The sequence below is a fragment of the Camponotus floridanus genome, unplaced genomic scaffold, assembly GCF_003227725.1.
Source record: "Camponotus floridanus strain SB8 unplaced genomic scaffold, Cflo_v7.5 scaffold62, whole genome shotgun sequence".
In the NCBI taxonomy this organism is placed as follows: Eukaryota; Metazoa; Arthropoda; class Insecta; order Hymenoptera; family Formicidae; genus Camponotus; species Camponotus floridanus.
This window is the reverse complement of record NW_020229792.1, coordinates 906,062-922,667: the sequence shown is the minus strand read 5'-3', so window position 1 is coordinate 922,667 and position 16,606 is coordinate 906,062. Positions and strand designations below refer to the sequence as shown.

Below are 16,606 nucleotides of genomic sequence, written 5' to 3'. Positions count from 1 at the left end.
ATCATTGCTTGAAATTAATATTGTTCAGTGCATTGCGCGGAAATAGAATTTATATCTATTTCTATATAAATAATATAATATTTAAACATATGTCTTTGCTTAAAATCGAATATATGAAAAATAAATATTGTTTAAAATGTTAAAATTTTAATTTAATAAAAATAAGTATTTCAACATTTATATATTTTTAATTTTCTATTTTTAAACATTGCAACTATTTATTTTATGTTTGTATTCGTGTCTGAATACAATTATTTGACGGTAATGTTATAGTTATATTAACAGTTGATCTTTTCATTTCTCAGATTTCTCAGAGCTCAGATATTTAAGATAACTTTTTCGAAGGGATATATTATGCCTTCTTAATTTATTAACTCTATTACTATTATTGTCCCTGTTGCAGCACGATTACAGCAAATATTTAACGCACATACAGATATATGTCTATACATATTATATATGCTATAGTAATCGCTTTAAAATTATATATTCCATCCTTTAAAAGATATTATGATTAACATTTTTATCGTCATTGTTATTATTTTAATGATGTAATGATTATAGAATATTCGCAAATGAAATAAAAATTTGAATAAATTCTCAAGAGAGCAAAAACACAGATGCAAAGAGATAAAAATAACGATGTCACGTACATATCGATTTTTTTCAACACATTTATAATCTAAATATATAAATTTATATTATATATATAAATTTATAATATATATACATACTATATATAACATGATTTATTTTATTCTACATACAATTTCAACGTGCACGAAGATTATAGTGAGAGAAATTATCAAGAAGATTTTTTTATTAATTCTTCGTGGACGCTTAAAACAATACAACTATCTCGGTGGGAAATCTGCAGATTGGAATCCGCAAAGATCTTTTCGCCCGTGAAATTACATGATTGATCATGTATTTCATTCTTGACATATCAAATCCTATCAATCGTTCGGTCAAAACATTTCATATTCAGAAATAGAATGTCAAATAATAAATGAGGATCGCGCTTATACATGAAAGATTCGGGCGATTCGAGAAAAATTTTAATCGTGTGCAGAATTAAACGTGAAAAATAATTGCGTTAACGTCTGACGCACACTTTTGCGCTTTGTCAAATATGCGACTTTCACTGCGCAATGAACTTACAAGGATATTTTCTAAGGAGTTCGCGTAGTAACATCGACGGTGCACGAGCGAAAGTGGCACAAGGCAACACATAATACTGCACATTTACTATGCTGCTAACATGCAGCATAGTAAATGTGCTCCCAGCGGCTTGCAACGACTGACTTCTAACGATTGTTTTAAGAGGCATTTCTTTGTACGAAATGAATGTTGTAATCGACAAGTCACTAAAATATTTCAACGTATATGCATCGCTTTAGAAAATTTTCAACGTGTTTTAAACTGTACTTATTATATATACTGACAATAATTTTGTGTCCAGTTTTATATAATAAATATTATTATAACATATAATATATTAATACTCGCATAATAACATGTAAGATTTTGCGCGAAGAAAGAAGGCTTATGGCAATTGATTTTATTTGAAAAAACGATTTACTTAAATCAATCAAAATTTAAAAATCCAACTATTGACCCATAAGATTTCCTTCTTCTTCAAAATCACATTCCCATAAGTAACAATATAACAAGTATCACGTATTTAACTTATAAGTAACATTTTTATATTACATTTGTGTTGAGTGTTTATGGGATTATAGCTCTAACGAATTTTATAATTAGACATTTGTAGCATGTAAAATACTCATTGATTAATAAAATATCGTATTCATTGATTAATAAAATATCGTATTCATTGATTAATAAAATAAGAAAGCATACAAAATTTTTAATAATATAGAGATAAACAAAGAGAATAAAGAAACAAGATTCTAAAAAAAAATATGTTGCGAGTCTAAATTTCCTCCAAATGTTTAATTCAACACATATAGTAATATTCTACTAAATTAATAGTAATTATTGAATTAAAATATCAAACTATATCAGAAATATGATATGAATCAAATACCTACTGCTAATAATTTAAAATAAACGTCACATTTAATCTTGCAAACAAGCTTCAACACTTTTGAAAATCATCACTTAATCACTTTGAGGATTTCAAAAATTATTGCAAATATCATAACTTTTCGTTGCTTAGTTTGGGTCTAATGTCACTCATTGCTTTAATCTATTTGGTCCTCGACAGTCGCTGGGCATAAGAAAAAATCTGCAGCTAAGATTGATTGCAGGTAGCAGGTGCCAGCGATCTGCAACCGCGAGCTATCTGAGCGCGCCATCACTTCGGAAGCGATTGCTCCTCTAGAACCTCGTTGGTTCTTAGCTTGATTTCCTTCCAGGAATACTGTATATCCTTGCTCTCGCTAAATCGAGAACAAACGGCAAATCGTAAGAAGTAAGTATCTTTTATCTTTGATGGGACGAGATGAATATTTCCCGCACCATTAATTCGCTTTAGGAGGATTTCATTAAGTTCATTGGATCCCTGTAAATCATGCGGAATTATTTCTTATATCTATATGCGATTTGCCAAAATGCTATACATAATGTTTCATAATTTGTTGTAATATTATTAAACTTTTAAAAATACACTCGAAATAATAATAAACTTACCTTTAATCGAAAACAAACCAGTCCCATGAGAACTTCACCCACGATCTCAAAACGAGGATCAGAGAGTACTAGCGCCTCGAATTCATGTGCTTGAGCAATGTGCGATCTGATGTGTTTCTGAAGATTTTCGACCCCGTACAGCCTTAACACGAACCAAAGTTTCAGGGCTCGAAATCTGCGTCCGAGTGGAATTTGCCAATGCTGTAACAAAATACACACCAGTTAATTAACTTAAAGGTAGTACTTTGCAATCGTTTCCTAAAGTAATTTTCTTAATTATCTATATCAAGGATATATCAGCTCAAGGCTATCAGCAAAGTTTTAGGTAGACTGAAATCGAATTAAACAATTTTCAACAGATAATTACCCTGTAGTCCGGTGCCGAACCTTGCATATCGTGCTTTAGGTACAAAGGATCGACATTGAAGGCATTTATAACGTACGTCGGATCCTTGAGCCACATAGTGGAGCAGTCAAAATTAACTAGCATCCACTTATGTGGATTAAAATTAAAGGAATCCGCCAGCTCGATTCCTTTCATTAAATATCGAAATTCGGGACAAATAAAAGCAGAACCTGTAATCAAGTAAATTTAAATTAACTATCGTTATTTTGCGCGCGACAGTAGCATAAAGAGATTTATTTATACCTGCATAAGCAGCATCCACGTGCAACCAGACATCTTCGCGATTCGCTACAACGCCCATCTCGTCAAGGTGATCGAAGGCGCAATTAACGGTTGTGCCTAAAGTAGCGACGGCCTATGATAAAAGAAACTCTTATAATATCGAGAATTAATATATCCTGTATTATCATATTAATCATTATAAATATTTGTGTCTTCATCAAGATTTTCTTGCATTATTTTATAAATTATCAACTCTTTCAGCTTTTGAAAGAAAATAGAAATACTGGAACATGATAAGTGATTGAGATAAATCTTAATTAAGCTAGACTTACGTAAAATGGTATAAGTCCTTGCTCCTTATCCTTTCGAATTGCTTCGGCCATTGTGTCACCCCGCAGCTTATATTTCTCATCGACTTCTAATTGTGTGAATTTTACTCCTCCGAGAAGTCCGGCACGTTCCACTGAACTATGAGCTTGACCTAAAGAATACAATATTTTACAATTAAATTATAATAATTTTAATTTTAATTGCCTGTCGAAAAAATTTAAAAATTATTTTGGATGCCGCTTCTTTTTGCTATTATATTAAATTACGTTTACGTGATTGCAGCATTAATGAATTATTTATATATAATATAAATATATTTAATATTTAAATATATTAAAATTTTTTTATATAATATTTAAATATAATAATATTTAAATATATCTATAAATATATTTATATTGAAAATTGTAATAACTTGCATTTTTTTATTATTGGGATCTGCGTTAAGTAAATAGATGAATTTTATTAATTATTACAAATTATTATGAATAGAATATGACAGTTTCGAGTATTATTTTTTAAAATTATTTTTATATTTTTATATTTTAAATTATGTAATGTTTGGTAAAATATTATAAGTACGTATTTTAATATCTCTTATCGATAACGATGAAATTGTCACAATTGTGGCATCTTTTCCAATTATTATAGATATTATTATAGAACAAAAGAAAATAAGAAATATTTTATTCTCTGTGGACAATAATTCATTAGCTAAGAAGCAATATAGTTTTGTTCGATCTTTCTGATCGAAAAAGTAACTCGTCCATTATATATATTCATCGAAGAAATATATATATATATATATATATATATATATATTTTTTTTTTCTTTTTTTTAATATTAATGGAGCGCCGTGAAATTATTGTGGGAATTGAGAATAGTAGAGAAAATTCGGTCTGAAATATAACTGGAGCGGTTATTACGAGTTGCCATGACGACAAAGTGCTGCTTGATGAAGTGCCGTGAGCCCCCTATATTCACCCTATCACTCCATCCCCCTCATTCTCTCTATTCACGTGCCTTTGATTGCGCCCGGTCACTGAAAGCGACCGGACACTTTCAGCATATTGACACGCATCGACGTAATGCAATAAGCACAAATGAAAAATTGCATGGAAATTATACAACACTGATACATTGTGTTAGCTTTGATGACAGCTCGTTAAAAAAATATAATCTCTCGTTCAGAAGAATTTATTAATCAAATGAATAAATTAGTAAATTTATTACTTTTGTTATATTTTGACAAAGCGATAAATTTAGAAATTTTAAATTTATGTTGCATGTCATAAAGCTATCCATTTTGTTATGAAATTCTTTTTATTTATCATAGTAACATACGCTTAATTTAACGAACATATACGTATGTGTAAGAAATCATTCTAAAAATTGTCCTAATAAATTTGCAAATAACATGTGATATATTAAAAATTAATTTAAACGATATTTATATAAAGATATTTTTATAGAGATAGATACTTTATAAAACATATTTATTCGTGTCTTTATTGCTATTATATGTATGACTCGCACATTCGCACTAGCTTACTTAATATTGAAGTATATGTCACAGTTCAAGTGCCTATTAAAATCAATGAATTTCACATCTAATTGTACTCTAGATATATTTCATGCTATTTTTCATTCGATAAAAATAAACGAGAATAGTTGATTGAGAAATAATTTATATGATTTATATGATTTATACGTCCATTTTATATTTTATGTGATATTTTATTTGATATATATAAAATTATTTCTGAAATAAAAAAAAACGCACACACACAAGTTGTGTCGAATAAAATTTTGACAGTTATCATAAATTTTCGGAATATTAATGGAAGATACTATAACAAAATGATTAAGGATACTTACAGGAACAGTATGCGACTAGTTTGCTGATGATTTCGATTTCCGTCCAATCAGGATGTTGCTCTTTAACTTGTTTTATCTTTTTGGCCTTCGCTCCAAGTAACGCTACCAAGGTAGCTTCGCTAGCAGTTCCCTGTAGATGAAAATTGGACATATTATTCTTAATGATATCTTCGTTTATCTCGCAAATGACACTGTCATCTAATACTTAAAAATAGCTTTAAGTAGAGTGCAAAAGCGCTGTTAAAATGTTGTTACCTGAATAACGCCGCCGCCTTTTCCACCGCTGCAAGCAAGAAACTCTTTTGGTAGGTCCAACATTTTCCCTAGCCAGTCTAACATGACTACCTCTAATTCGGTACAAGCAGGACTCGCAATCTAGAATTAAAGAAAATTATATGTCAAAATTAATTAAAAAGATAATAATTTTAGGCTTAGATTTATATTTTCCAGTTTATTAAAATATTTTTTTATTAGAGAAGAAAGAGAGATTTTATTACAGTTGATGTGTGTGATTTAGGCATTTACATCTATAAATCGTAAAACAGAAATATGCAAAACTCATAAATACTCGCTCAAGATATGACAAAAATACTTAAACTTTCCAATTTTACAATTTTTTACACTTACCCATGTGAACCCAATACAAGCAATAGCTCCACTTAACATATCAGCCAGAATCGATGGATAGGATTGTGCAGTAGGAAAGTAGGCATGAAATTTTGGACTATGCCAGTGAGTGACCTGTAAACAATTTTATCTTGATTCATTTGTATTACTTACATATAGAATAATGTTGAAAATATCGATGAGAGAAAAAATAGGTAAATAGATAAATTATTTAAATAAATTGTTTATGATAATCTAGAACATTTAAAATTGCTTACACCTGGCATTATCACTCGTTCTATATCAGCCATTATATCTTTCCATTGCTCAGGGGATTTTGGTGCTTCGGAGGGCAAAAGAGGTTTTATATATCCCGGCTCTACGGTAGGCAAAACTCGCCTAGAAATTAAAAAAATTATTATTCATAAAGTATATATATATATATATATATATATATATATATATATTACAAAATTATAAATAGCATATAAATTATTTAATATAAGTTTATCACATCCAAACAATTTTATACAATCACATTATTATTTACCTGTCTCTAATATTTTCTAAATAATCCGTGATATATTCCGCCATGTCTTTGGCGTAATCTTTAAAACTATCGGGATCCATGATTTGCTTCTTGTCACCTGTAATATATATTCAGACAAAAATAATTATTGATACAACGATGATAAAAATCCATTCAGTTACGTTATTTTAATGAAATGGGTGCGGTTTCGATATCCTTCACATATAAATATGCATATGAAATGCACTTTGAATGAATCTGATACACGTGTTCTAGAATTCTTATTTATCTTTCAAGAACGTTTATCTGTTTTGCATACATATGCGAATGCATAATGCTTGCATTTTATTACAGATTCAGCTCAATATCGCTTTTTTTCTAGTGGAGTGATTAAAATTATCTTATCTGTATATAAAATATGTATAAAAATATGTATAAAAAAATGTATAAAAAATCTTCCGATTTCGTGTTAAAGACTGATACAGATGGCGATAAGAATCTTGCTGCAATGCAATATTGTGCAGTAATAATTGTAGTAATAATTTACAGAAAATACGTAAAATATAAGTGAGGTTTTATTAAATTCAAGGAGACGAATGCTAAAATAAAAACAATGATTGCAAATAAAAAGTGAAAGTAATACTTGTGCCAGTTTCTATGATTAAAATTAATTAAATTGCTCTGAAATTACATCAAAATAGTGCATCATTTTTGCATACATATGCGAATGCATAATGCTTGCATTTTATTACAGATTCAGCTCAATATCGCTTTTTTTCTAGTGGAGTAATTAAAATTATCTTATCTGTATCTAAAATATGTATAAAAATATGTATAAAAAAATGTATAAAAAATCTATGTATAAAATATGTACATAAAAATCTATGTATATGAATGTAGAATAATAGCGATTCAATTTCCGCATACATTTCGATTACGTGTTAAAGACTGATACAGATTGCGATAAGAATCTTGCTGCAATGCAATATTGTGTGCAGTAATAATTGTAGTAATAATTTACAGAAAATACGTAAAATATAGGTGAGGTTTTATTAAATATAGGTGAGGTTTTATTAAATTCAAAAATCTATGTATATAAAATATGTAAAATAAAAGAGATGACTTATTGAAATAAATAGCAATTTTCTCTTTAATCTTTATAATTTTTATTAACAATAAATTGTGAAAATTATTAAGCAATTTCTATATCTTGTTTCTGTGTGTGTGTGTGTGTGTGTGTGTGTGTGTATGTTTGTTTTTTAATAAGGAAACTTTATATATTTATAAGATTCATATTACGCAACTTATTACAAGTAGCAATTTTATCTGCGTCATATCCCGCTTTCCATCATTTTCGTAAAAAGGCAAATGACGACAGAAATAAAATGTATATGTGAACATAAATATGTTTGGCCTTTCAAACGAAATACTAACAAGTTAATCAATAATTAACGTAGCTACCAATGACGTTAGTCTTGAGAAACTACACAGTAAGTGAGAGAGATGCATGTGTATCGTTGCCGGATAGAATGTCTCGATAAAATCGAAAGTGGAAGGAGAAGGACGACAAGATTGAAAGAGCGTTCGCGACGATTAGTAAAATTGCCTTCGTAAAGAAGTAAGAGTGAACTCGCCATAATGACCATGACTCATTTTCGTGGAGCAAGTTTCTTTCAAATTGTCACCTGTTTATAAAATGATGTGATTTTTGTTTATTACGGTTTTTTCGCACTCGCTATGACGCACTCACAGAATTTCGCGATTCGAATTTTAAAAGTATGATCGTACAAATAAAAATTGAATTTTGACGATAAATCCTTTAGCAATGTTATTATGTGCTTGACTTGCATATAGCTAATAGAAGATAATTCCATATAGACTTTTGCTTGTCATGTAATGATATCGTTGTTCTCGTTTCAAGATATCGAATCATTCCTTGCAGGGTAAAGGCCTTAGCACAGTCAATGAAGAAAATAATGCTTTTACTATCTTTTCATTATCGCTATTGAACTGTTTTGCACAACAATATTATCATTATGAAAGAATTACTTACATTATAGAAATCTATGAATAATTTAACATTTTCTTTTATTTCTTACATACATATGCATATGAAAATATATATTTTTTTTATCAAAATTGCTTAAAAATTGTGTAAAAATTAATCATATTAATTAAAACCATATTGCTCTCAATATTATATAATAATATTAATAGCAATAAAGTCAAAGAAAAAAAAATATGGATAACATTATTACATATATTTCGGAAATACTTGATAATCACGGAGATAAGAATTGTTTCGAAAATAATTAACCACTTTCGAAATGCCTTGATACATCAGAAGTAGGGTGTATTGAAACGAATGATTTCTCACGCGAGGAAATTCCGCTTGGGGAATTCCCTCTTGATATTCTAACGATAAATATTTTCCCAAAGAAAAATCCCAAAGAAAATGCTTACCGCATGAATACATGAATACATTAGAGATTACGAGTCGCATCGAATTACTTTTGATTGAGATAGTTTATTATTAAAATCATATCATGTTTATGAATCTCGATATTGATGAAATATATTATTTTTATGAGAATATTATATGTATCAGACAACTATTTCACACATATGTATGCATCATGTGTACATATAATTGTATCTATTAATTTTTTGACTTGAGAAAACATTAAATTTTAATACATTTAAAGAACTATAATATTGAATTATGTAAAACGTGTTGCTGCGTATTTCGTGAAATATCTACCTGATTGATTTTTATTCCACGAAAAAATTTAAATAAAATGTCAAATGTCAATTTCTCTTTCTTACATCAAATCATTTCTTACTATTCATTTTTTACAAAATAATTAATCCTCATTGTCTAACTTTGCTTTACGGAATATTTTTCTTATACTTCTATTATGATATATTTATTAATGTATAATTTTTTCAAACAGCTTCTTGGAAATTCTATACTATTTATATTTTGCCAGGCATATTTTTACAAATGATGAAAAATCTGCTTTGTATAGAATATTTGGCGAAATTACAAGAAGGTTTTGTTTAAAATATTACAGATGGGAAAATTAGCAGCTGTATATATCCTCTAAGAACATAATTATAAAATTAAATATCGAATTAATAATTATATTTAATAATATTATACTTATCGCTCACAGAATATTTTTTCGTAACAGAGAAAGTTTTCAGTGAGATGTAATATGACATTAAATAAAGTACATATTAAATACTTTTAGATAAGGAAAAAGATAGTGCTCATCTTTAACTTAATATCTTATGTTATAAATGTTTTTCCAGATATCAATCGAAGTTGATAAAGTTTCTCTCGTATCTCGTAATATGTATAAAAAGGACGAATAAAGACAGCCAGAATACACTCTCGCGCTGTATTTATATGCATGTCAAATATAGCGAGCATCGAAAACGTTACTCTTATTCAGTAATTATCCAGGCAACTATTTATAACGCGAATACGATGTGTGAAAATAGCTCAAGAATTGAATAATCTAATAAATAATGTTTAATATCCTTTTTTATGCAAAGTTTAATCGTTTCTCTCGAAATTGTAAGAGATTAATTCAGCAAGCTGATGTAATTATAGTGTGCTCTTCAGTCTACTATGTCGGAACGGAAGGTTTAACTAGGCGAAAGTTCAATAACTAGCTTTAGATATCGTGCGAGCTTAGAGACTAGCACTATTATAGTTCACGTAGATTAATCAAAATCGGAAGATTTTCGAAATTCTATTGATTCTTGTAATTAATCGTATATAAAAGTAACTTAAAAATTGCATATCTTTTATTTTCGCGCGTAAACGATTTATTGAGCGTTTTCGATAAATAAGAAATTTTCTAAGACTTTTCGATTAATTGCAAAACTTATCGAGAATTCGTTGGCTATTATTTATTTTGTCAATTAATAATTAATTAAGATACAATTATAATTATGACGTTACAAGTTAAAATCAAACTGGACTCATGTATTTCTCGAGCGAGCCCAGATGATCCCTCTTGACAATGTCAAGTGTGACGTTCACTTTTCGATTAATTGCAAAACTTATCGAGAATTTGGCTATTATTTATTTTGTCAATTAATAATTAATTAAGATACAATTACACTTATGGCGTTACAAGTTAAGGTAATTATGCAGTATAGGGGAGCCACCTCCGATTTCAATGATTTTTACATATGTCATCAAGGTCATCGCCCTGATTAATGTTCTGAAGGTTTTAGTCGGCGGTCGCTGTTTTTTAAAAAGTTATTAACGAAAAAAGTTTAATTTAAAAAATTGTAAATTTTAATTGTTGGACGCTTCTTGTATGGATGTATATATACATACACACACACATATATATATATATATATATACATATGTATGTGTAGATATGTCTCTATATATCTATATGTGATTTTATATTTAATACAGAGTATTTACGTTTTTAAAATAGAGAATTTGCACGCACGTAGCGAGATTTATCCTCACGACTTACAACTCACGAAACGCGAAGTAAACTAAGTTTGTTTACGCTTTTTATACTGAAATGACGTATCGAAATAATACGATTTAGTCCTACCTCTCCAGTACAAGACAGATTGTTGTAGAGTTAACATACATAGTTAATGTACAGTATAAAATAGAAAATGAAATTCTACGAATTTCTCAGTTTAACAACGAAACATGATCAGTTACTAAGCTATTTGTGTGCAAAAAATGTAATTCGTGAAAAAATCAAATGTCCACGTTGTGAAAATATAACGGAATTAAAGGATTCATTCACTTATGGCGTTACAAGTTAAAATCAAACTCGACTCACGTATCTCTCGAGCGAGCCCAGATGATCCCTCTTGACGATGTCAAGTGTGACATTCACTTTTCGATTAATTGCAAAACTTATCGAGAATTTGACTATTATTTATTTTGTCAATTAATAATTAATTAAGATACAATTACACTTATGGCGTTACAAGTTAAAATCAAACTCGACTCACGTATCTCTCGAGCGAGCCCAGATGATCCCTCTTGACGATGTCAAGTGTGATATCCACGTGTCTGCGGATGACAGGACGGTGATTCCGCGTGATGATCAACCGGTATTCCGCGGCGGATTGACGCTCCGTTCGCGTCGCCTCGCGCTTTATGTAACACCCCACTCTTCGTCGTTTGCGAGCGGCGCCGATCATGTCGTACGTCGAGATTCGCCTACCTTGTCCCGAGTTGCGAGGTCTAAGATCGATAGCGGATACGCGATCGATATCAACCGGTCATTCGACTAATGATGCTGATCACGCGAATGCACGATTTTTTCTTTTTCTACGCTAATCGTGACAGAAAGTGCGATTCGATTTGATTCATTCATTCGGATGCGATCATGTGTCGTTAATATCGTGATGATAAACAATCGAATAGATAGTAAAATTAAAATGCTATCCTCGAGATTTAATTCTTTTTAAATTTTCAAAGTAATTTCGGATGGTTACTTTATCGCGATGTACTATTTGATATTACGAAATAAGTGTGTTAAACTGAGGAAATCATTAAGAAATGTCTTTCAAGTTTTAGTAATGCTACTAGTAATACTATAACACACTATGGCCTAACAAATTGTGCTATTTTACATATCTAATTTCGATTGTAACATCTATATAATTTTTTAAGTAAACTATATTGCTGAAATATATATATATATATATATATATATATATATCTTAATTAAAAGAAATTTCTTAATTAATTTCTTTCCTTGAAAGAAATTAATTAAGAAATAACGAAATCGTGGATTACGTAAAGAAAATGGTAACGGTGAAGTCAAAGGGATATAACAACATCTCGAAGGAGAAATTAGGGCGCTACCGTTTAAAGCGACTGCTCATCTGCAATTTGATTACAGATGCGAAATCAAGGAAGCATTCAGGCGTTAAATGGAATTAAAGCTCCGGATAAGCTCGATTCTAGTTTGCGATCGTACGCGTCCTTCTGTAGCGACGTTAGAAGAAATACTTGACGTTCATCAGCTGACTGTTCTGACACAAGATCTTAGGCAATTCGATCTTGATCTAGAAAGGAATCTTAGCGAAAACAATCGTCCTTTCACAACAGCGTATATAATAATAAACGAAGGTCACTTCACGGAAGCTGAACATAAGAATTTTCTCGACTTCATTGTTACTGAATCATCATATTGTACATGTTCTCTTACTTTGATTATCTTTAGTTATAATTATTTTTGTTTAATTATCTTTATTTATTTATCTTTATTTAATTATCTTTATTTATAATTATTTTTAGCGAAGAAAGGATGCATCTTAGATTTTATTATTTCTTCGTATAAAGAGATTTATGAAACTGTCGATTTCACATGAAATATTATAAGGTATAATACTTATCTAAATATTTAATAACCTACACATTCACATTAATGGATGTCTATACATATTACATTGATTGCATAAGTCATTAATGGATAACTAATTACTGCTCGAATCGGAAAATAATTATCTGCCTCAAGTGCTGCTTATGTTTTATCTTGATTAATATATTAATGATTTTGATTGTTAAATCTTATAAATATGTCGCAATGTAATCATTGTATTGCTAAATATATCAGAATTTATAGTGAAATTATTATTTGACAAGATAATATTTCTTTCATTGTTTTTAGTTAAAATAAAATAATATTTCTTTATTTTATAGTGAAATTATTATTTAACAAGATAATATTTCTTTCGTTGTTTTTAGTCAAAACAAAATAATATTTCTTTATTTTATAGTGAAAATATTATTTAACAAAATAATATTTCTTTCGTTGTTTTTATTCAAAACAATTGACCAAACTTATTTTCATGTTAAAACAGTTGTAAAAATGTTACATTAACGCGACAAATTCATGCCTGAAGAAATAATAATTTCACCCAAAAAATTCTCCTCCACTCAGACAAATTCATCTTCCTTATATTGTAACAAAAAGTAAAACTGTTCGTATAATATAATAAAAGATTTCACATGATAGTAAAATCGAACAGTAAATTCCCCGAGCGGAAATGTTAACTCATCTAATATGCGGGGCAGAACGGAGCAATTCGATAATAATCCTCGAGCATAAGAATGCGAGGAAAGTAAGAACTCGGCATGTTCTCGAGAAAAGCCATTTCCTTCTATCCGTGAGAGGGAAAGAGGGATGAAAGGAGGGACGCTAAGAGTGGTACGACTTTCCAAGAGGACTCTCGCTCGGTCGGATTTTCCTCCTCTTTAACCACCCGCCACCCTTCTTCGCTCTTTTATTGCCATACTTCTTACGCGTCGGAGGTAGTCGAATCTCGGAAACGAATGTACTTTTCCTCGATGCACTGTGCCGTCGTCATGGTTACCTGCCAGATCACACTGTATCTTGTAATCGCCGGGACTTTCCGCGAATGTGTCGCGAATCATATTGGGCCACTTTACGTAGGCCTTGTTGCGAACTTGTATCTCTGACGTCAAGATCAACTCGACGTCAGTCGAGGAAAGTACAGTAGATAGCATGGAGAAAAAGATTCTCGGAGTTTCCCATGAAACATTTCGATTTATATGAAATAACTTTTTTCTTTTATTTATGAATCATATAAATAAAAGTGAGATAAATATATGCTTTCTTTTAATAAAACATGGAGACACTTTATTATTTTATAAGTTATAAAAATCGAGTTCAAAGTAAGAAAATAGAAAGACTTTATTATTTGATTAATATTTGATTGAAAATAAAAACTTTGGAATAGAAACACTTTATTATTAATAGAATTTGAGTGTACGTTGCTTTAAATGTGTATTTTATTATTAAATTTTATTTCTAATTTTATGACAATATATATAATTTTACTGTACGATCTCTCTTTACGTAACATGCTGTAAAATCTGTCTTGCAAACACAGAATAATATCAATCCATTGTATAATCAACCATCTAATTTCCGTCTTTAATTATTGAAACGAAAAGAATGATTTTACAGAAGAAACAATTGGAATTTTGTTTTTTTACAGGGAATAATATCAATCATATTTTTCAATGAATAATCCCCTTATCTTTTAACCGTAATCCACGTTTACGTAGCGAGATTGTCAACCGCATAAAGAGCAGACAAAGGGAATGGATTGAAGAGAGAGCAATTTCCTGGTGCTCTCTACTTGAGTGCTACCTCCGTGTCCGCACTTGTTCCATATTAGGAACCATATCAGGTCCGTGGAAGTGACGAGATTCAACATTGAATTCCTAGTTATTGTGAAAATCCTAACATAGTTATCTTACTACTTATTTATCGATTTACATTTAATATCTTTTTAACAATATTTCTGTCAAACTAAAATAAAATATTTCTAATAAACTTATAATAATATAAAATTATTATAATATAATAAATAAAATAATATAATATAATGAATAATATAATAACATAATAAGTATAATATATAATATAAATAATATAATAAATAAATAATAGTAATAAATAATAATAGTAATAAGTAATAAATAATATAATAAAATAATGAAATAAAAGCGAGCGAATAAACTGTATAATAGTTTTAATTTATTCTATCTCTCTATATATAAATTTTTTATATTCTCTAATTTAAAATTTTGTAACATAATATATCAAAAAGTTTTATACAATTTCGAAAGAAATTTACTTGCTTTAAATCATTTTTTATAATTAAACATAACTAGGATCAAAAATTGCCATTTTTTGTATTCTTTTCTCTCAATGATATCAAAACTTCTCTTAACTCGAAATTTTGATTTACAAGTCGATCTTATTATTCAACGCCATTCGTTTTCGCAACAGTTACAGGAAAGCTTTCACCAAATATAATGCATTATGTATGAAAGCGAGATACAGGACGCATTGTTTCAGAAAACGTAGATCTAACTAGAAGAGAGTAGTGGCTATTGCGGAGAAAAATGACCTCTTCTTTTTATTAAAGTGTTAAATTATAAAATAATAGTAGTAATATATCAGACATATAAAAGTAAAATCGAGGTCCATGATTTGCTTCTTGTCGCCTGTAATATATATTGAGACAAAAATAATTATTGATAAGCTACAACGATGACAAAAAGCCATTCAATTACGTTCTTTTAATGAAATGAATGCAGTTTTGATATCCTTCTTATATAAATATGCATATGGCATGCACTTTGAATGAATCTAATACACGTGTCCTAAAATTCTTATGTATCTTTGAAGATTTTATCTGAATATAGAATTATAGCGATTCAATTTCCGTATATTATATGTTAAAGACTGATACAAATGGCGATAAGAATCTTGCTGCAATGCAATATTGTGCGGTAATAATTTATAGAAAACACGTAAAATATAGGTAAGGTTTTATTACATTCAAGGAGACAAATGCTAAAATAAAAACAATGATTGCAAATAAAAAGTGAAAGTGATACTTGTGCCAGTTTCTATTAGAATTAATTAAATTGTTCTGAAATTACATTAAAATAGTGCATCATTTTTGCAATTGCATATGTATTACAGCTTAAGCTCAATATCGCTTTTTTCTAGTGGAGTGATTAAAATTATCTTATCTGTATGTATATAAAATATATAAAAGAAAAAAGGCGACTTCTATTATTGAAATAAATTTATTAAAATTGTATATCATATAGGGTAAATTTGTGCTTAATTAAACATGTCATTATGTTAAACATATATTGCGTCCATTTTTCTTATATTTTTATTTATAATAAAATCATATATATCTTCAATCATGTTGTTTCAGTTCTTAAGAATGATAAATGTTAATATAAAAGCACGTATTTATTCCGGAAGAAATTAACGGTTTGCACTTAAAAAGTCAAGAATAAAAAGAATTGCATGAAAGCAAATTAATTGAGAGTCTGAAAAGAAGAGAACGTGGACAAGAGTATTCCATTAACCGACAACGCGGTGTCTGCGTCATCGAGGCACTTGTTCCTTGATTC

The 16,606-nt window shown here is 29.2% G+C and overlaps 1 protein-coding gene across 3 annotated transcripts; it reads right to left on the bottom strand.

Moving 5' to 3' along the window:
• Positions 1-1,910: 1,910 nt before the first annotated feature.
• Positions 1,911-11,766, bottom strand: LOC105254413 (aromatic-L-amino-acid decarboxylase). Of its 3 annotated transcripts, none has more exons than XM_011263081.3 (11): positions 11,635-11,766; positions 6,649-6,745; positions 6,377-6,497; positions 6,120-6,233; positions 5,748-5,867; positions 5,493-5,622; positions 3,616-3,764; positions 3,305-3,416; positions 3,023-3,231; positions 2,656-2,856; positions 2,321-2,527 (listed from the first exon to the last, which is right to left on the bottom strand). In XM_011263081.3, the coding sequence occupies exons 2-11, from the start codon at positions 6,726-6,728 to the stop codon at positions 2,321-2,323; spliced, it is 1,443 nt and encodes a 480-aa protein (XP_011261383.1). In that variant the 5' UTR covers positions 6,729-6,745; positions 11,635-11,766. The 3 variants fall into 3 exon arrangements, with proteins under 3 accessions (XP_025269006.1, XP_011261383.1, XP_025269005.1); XM_025413220.1 differs by lacking the exon at positions 11,635-11,766 and adding an exon at positions 11,460-11,549; XM_025413221.1 differs by lacking the exon at positions 11,635-11,766 and having other exon boundaries at positions 1,911-2,527; positions 6,649-6,728.
• Positions 11,767-16,606: the final 4,840 nt, after the last annotated feature.

What these genes read in the sequence shown, in the direction of transcription:
- LOC105254413 (XM_011263081.3), bottom strand. Translation starts at nt 6,728, where the DNA reads ATGGATCCCGATAGTTTTAAAGATTACGCCAAAGACATGGCGGAATAT. An exon ending in GTTCGGCACCGGACTACAGG is followed by an intron (nt 2,857 to 3,022) that starts GTAATTATCTGT and finishes ATTTTGTTACAG; the next exon opens with CATTGGCAAATTCCACTCGG. An exon ending in TGGTTTGTTTTCGATTAAAG is followed by an intron (nt 2,528 to 2,655) that starts GTAAGTTTATTA and finishes CATGATTTACAG; the next exon opens with GGATCCAATGAACTTAATGA.